This window comes from Volvox carteri, assembly GCF_000143455.1.
Source record: "Volvox carteri f. nagariensis unplaced genomic scaffold VOLCAscaffold_4, whole genome shotgun sequence".
Taxonomy (NCBI): domain Eukaryota; kingdom Viridiplantae; phylum Chlorophyta; class Chlorophyceae; order Chlamydomonadales; family Volvocaceae; genus Volvox; species Volvox carteri.
Genome location: NW_003307547.1, coordinates 1679151 through 1683381, shown reverse-complemented (window position 1 = coordinate 1683381; position 4231 = coordinate 1679151). Strand labels below are relative to the sequence as shown.

Here is a 4231-nt window from a genome sequence, read left to right as displayed (position 1 = left end):
TTACCTAAACCCCGCCAGGCATGCGGCTGCGCACCTGAACCAGATCCGCAACGGCACTCCAGGGAATCCCAGAACCTCCCGAATCTGGTGCGCTAAGAAGGCTGAAAAATCTCCACTGACGGGCTGAGAGGCGGTGCCGCGAAGAAATGCGACAAATGTGGGCGGCCGCGCCTTGATCTGGGTCACGTAGCGAATACGGCGAAGATTGGCCTCCGTACCGCCACCGCCTGCCATTCGAGCTGTCAGCTTCGCCATGAAGTTATTCAAACGTGCCGTACCAATTCTGACAATGGTGACGTAATAAGGGGGGATGGTCAAAAGCGAAAGGGGTGTGTTTGGAAATGATGATCAGTGGATTAAGTTGATGATAAAAAAAGGTTGGTGCTTGTTGTTCGGACCATCCAATTGGCGCTTGTTGTTGTTGTTGATGTTGTTGATCCAAGTCCATTCCCCACCCGCCCTCATCATCCGACATGCTTCTCCGGTGCTTGAAATCTGCCAGGAATTCAAATAGACCGGCGACGGCGTTCAAGTACAAATCCTGCTGACTTTGCTAAATACATCTTGTTCTTGTGCTTGTTCTTCATATCTGACAGCTCTTCATGCACCGCCATTTTTAAAGTCAAAACCACCAACACCGCACCTACCTCTTATTCCAGGCTTCGTAAGCCTTCGACACCACTGGCATAATCTCGTCCAATCCCGTACCGTCCCGTGCGGATACCTCCACCACGGGCAGCTGACCCGCCTCCAGGAAGCGCTCCGCCAGGTGCCTCCGAAGACTCTTCGAACATGCGGGGTACGGCAGGAGGGAGCGTTTGGCGTTACTCTTAGGGTAGCGGGATGTAGGTGGTCGCGGGGCGAGGGGACCGAGATGGGAAGGGCAGGGCAGGCACGTGAGATGCCGTACGGATTCCTTACCTTGCCGTACAACGTCCTGTCCTGCGGTGAGAGCACGTCCATCTTGTTCGCCACGAGCACCAGCGCCTTCCCCTCCCGGATGACGTGGCTGGCCAGGGATAGCTCTCGACGAGCCAGGACCTGAGAGCCCCCGGGGAGCAAGTGATTGGGGCCGTACGTGTGAAGGGCCGTACATATGAAGGGCAGTACGTGTGAAGAGTACCACCCAGCCCTTCCCCCCCCAGCCTACTACTTTTCCGCCGCCTTTACTACTACTTTTCTACACCTACTTCCTTACGGCTTGCCAATACTATTTCTCCTTTTTTAGTTCTGGCGGCTTAGGTAGGTAGTCTTTCCGACATATTCTTCACTTCGTCATCCCGAGGTCACGGTCGCCACGGACGCCTTTCGGTCAGTTCTACGTTTGATACTCTCTTGCCCTGGCAGCAGCTTCAATCGTGTGTAGTTCGTCTTTCCCCCCCCAGCCCTCCCCCCCCCCCAGCCCTCCTCCTACTCTGTTGCTCCTGAGCGCCCTCTCCACATCCACCACCAGTACGGCCACATGCACCTGGGCCAGCGACCTCAGAGTGCACTGCCGGGACAGGGCGGCCACCTCGCCGCCCACATCGTCGTAGCTGGGGGGTGAGACGGCAAAGGGGGGGTGGGTGGGGGAAAGAGGATGAACCACGGAAGAGTGAAGCAGTTACAAGAAATAGCCCAGGCTTGAACGTGTATGATGAAATCAGAAACGTTTTCGAAATGGACCCCGACGGCGATGCGTCTGTCCTCGCAACCCCCCATCTGCCCTTCTGGGGCCTCCGTGCCCGGATATTAGGGTTTTAGGGTTTTAGGGTTTTCCCGGCCCTCAACCCCCTTCAGAAATACAACACCCCAAAAGCTCACGATACGGCCCACCTGGCTGTACGACCCACCCCAATCCAGCCCGCCGTGTCAATGAGCTCCACTGGCTGATTGCCGTACATCCACATGGCCCGTACGGCATCACGTGTGAGTCCCGGCTCCGGGCCCGTCAGCGCGCGCTCCTCTCCCAGCAACCTGTTGAGTAGTGTAGACTTACCCTGCGCATGAGATTTCAACGACAGGTCCGGGTGGTGGTAAAGAAGGCAGTAGGAAGGAATATTATTGAATAAAAATGTGATATATAATGTGATATATAATATATAAAATAATATAATAATAATATAATATATATACACAACATATAATATAATAAAATAATATATTATTCAATAATAATATAATATAATATATATTTTTTAAATGACATATATATGTCACTTAAAAATATATAATATATGTGACATATATTATATATGTCAAAAAATTATTATATATAACCACCACACACACATATATGACGACGAAGGCCAAATGAGATTAACGACATAACGACTCCTCGACAGTGCAATTCGCGGATGCTCCGAAACCATGACCTTACCGCGTTCGGTAGCCCCATAATGCCCAACTTCAACACGCCTCCTCTGCCAGGAGCACTGCTGCTGCTGCTTCCATCTCCGCCATCCCCTCCGGCATCTCCACCAACAGCGACGCCCTCCACCCCCGTCGCAGCCTCCGCCATCGCAGCCTTCACCGTCTCGACCTCTCTCCGCAAACCGCCCCCGCCGCCGCCGCCGCCGCCACTACTGAAGAGCGACCGACGGCGACGACGCAGCAAAGATATCCTAACCCGCGGACTCCCATCTCCATCATCATCATCATCATCATCATCATCATCATCATCATCATCATCATCTCCATCACCAGCTCCACCACGGGCCCCATCAATAGGCGCTGCTAGCCAATGGACACGGCTACACGTCGCATCATGCACTACAGCGTCGCTGTCGGCGGCTGTAGCGTCCGACGCCGCCGACGGCCTGTCAGCTGCCGCTGCCGCCGCCGCCGCCGCCAGCTGCTCCGACACCTCATCAATATGCGGCTGCAGCGCGGTGTAGAGATCCGCAAGACCCTCTCCAGTGGCGGCAGACACGGCAACCGGCTCTCCGAAACCAAGTCGGTAGCAGTCGTACACGGTTTGCGGCATCTCTGGCGTGTGTAGATGTGATTCCCGCGACACACGAGAAAGTGTCCAGGGGATACAGGGATACAGGGATACATGCCAAAACGGCAAAAAAGTTGTCGTACATATGTTAAGATGTACGACAACAGACAGGTTACACAAAACAAGAGGAGAGGGAGAGGGAGAGTGTCGGTGAGGTAGGGCAGGTAAGGAGGGTTAGGTAGGGAGGGCGGTAGCTCACGGCAGTCATCAGGTATTCGCTTGTTGTTCCATTCATCGCGTCTTAAATCTTCTTTCCTCTTTTCTTCCTTTATTTACCAACTAATAAAATTAGTAGATTTCCGCGACCCTCACTCACTCACCCACCCACTCACTGACTCAGGCGCTCTGGTCCCTGCAGATCCCGTTAGCTTTCCCCAACTCCCCCGCCAACGACCCCCCACAGGCCACGCTACAGACAAACATACATACATACATACCCTACTTCCTGGACAACTTCCTTCTTCCTCCCGTAAAACTACTCACGGCATGCCATCTTCCACCCCCCTGAGCCATTTCCCTCCCGCAGCTAAGATCTTACAATAACCTGACAGTTTTCTACGTGAAGCGTTGAAAACTAAGGTTTTCTGCGAATACGGAGTGTCTTTGCCGTATGGCGTACGAGCCAGTGTGGCTCTTGTGTCGCGGCACGCGACAGTGTTGGCTAATTCGGGTTGTTCGTAGCTACGTTTGGGTGCTGCCGTGAAGCGGTTGGTCTGTAGGCCTTGGTGATCCGCTTCGTGGTAGTGTGCCCTCAATTACAATGTCCGATTCTGACAGCGAGACTTCGGTCAGCTACAACACGATGTACACCGAACTAAAAGCGCGACTAGTCGCACTTAAAGATGTCAAGGCTGCGCAGGAGCGTCGCGCCGCTGACCCGGGCGTAATTTTGAACAAGCAGCAGCTGGCTGCCATGGACCAGCTGAACGCCGTGAAGCTGCAGCTGACAACCATTAAGAAGCTTATGGACACGAAGCCTGACGTGCAGGCGGTCGACGGTCCACCGGCGAAGCGGGCCCGTGTCGCCCTTGAGGATTTCAAATGTGACTTCGGCGCCAGCGAGGGCAAAGCGAACAAGTCTCTCAGCGGACAGCGCGCGCATATCGAGAAATGCTACAATGCGGTAATGGACATTGAGGACGCGTGGCGCAACGTCCTCGCGGCTCGGCCCGGCGAGGAACGCTTCAGGAACATCGAGGCCATGGAGACTGCCATCACCGACGGCAAGGCCGTGTTCCGGGGGGTCGC

The 4231-nt window shown here is 54.2% G+C and overlaps 1 protein-coding gene across 1 annotated transcript in view; it reads right to left on the bottom strand.

The window, feature by feature from the left end:
- The window catches only part of VOLCADRAFT_56252 (uncharacterized protein), a gene marked incomplete at both ends in the record, with an annotated part of 7340 nt that continues 3109 nt past the window's right edge, over nucleotides 1-4231 (bottom strand). The window contains 7 exons of the mRNA XM_002946734.1: nucleotides 1-283; nucleotides 648-739; nucleotides 871-1041; nucleotides 1415-1513; nucleotides 1809-1979; nucleotides 2360-2426; nucleotides 2796-2967. Coding sequence (XP_002946780.1) covers nucleotides 1-283; nucleotides 648-739; nucleotides 871-1041; nucleotides 1415-1513; nucleotides 1809-1979; nucleotides 2360-2426; nucleotides 2796-2967 — 1055 coding nt within the window. The remainder of the gene's footprint in view (nucleotides 284-647; nucleotides 740-870; nucleotides 1042-1414; nucleotides 1514-1808; nucleotides 1980-2359; nucleotides 2427-2795; nucleotides 2968-4231) is intronic.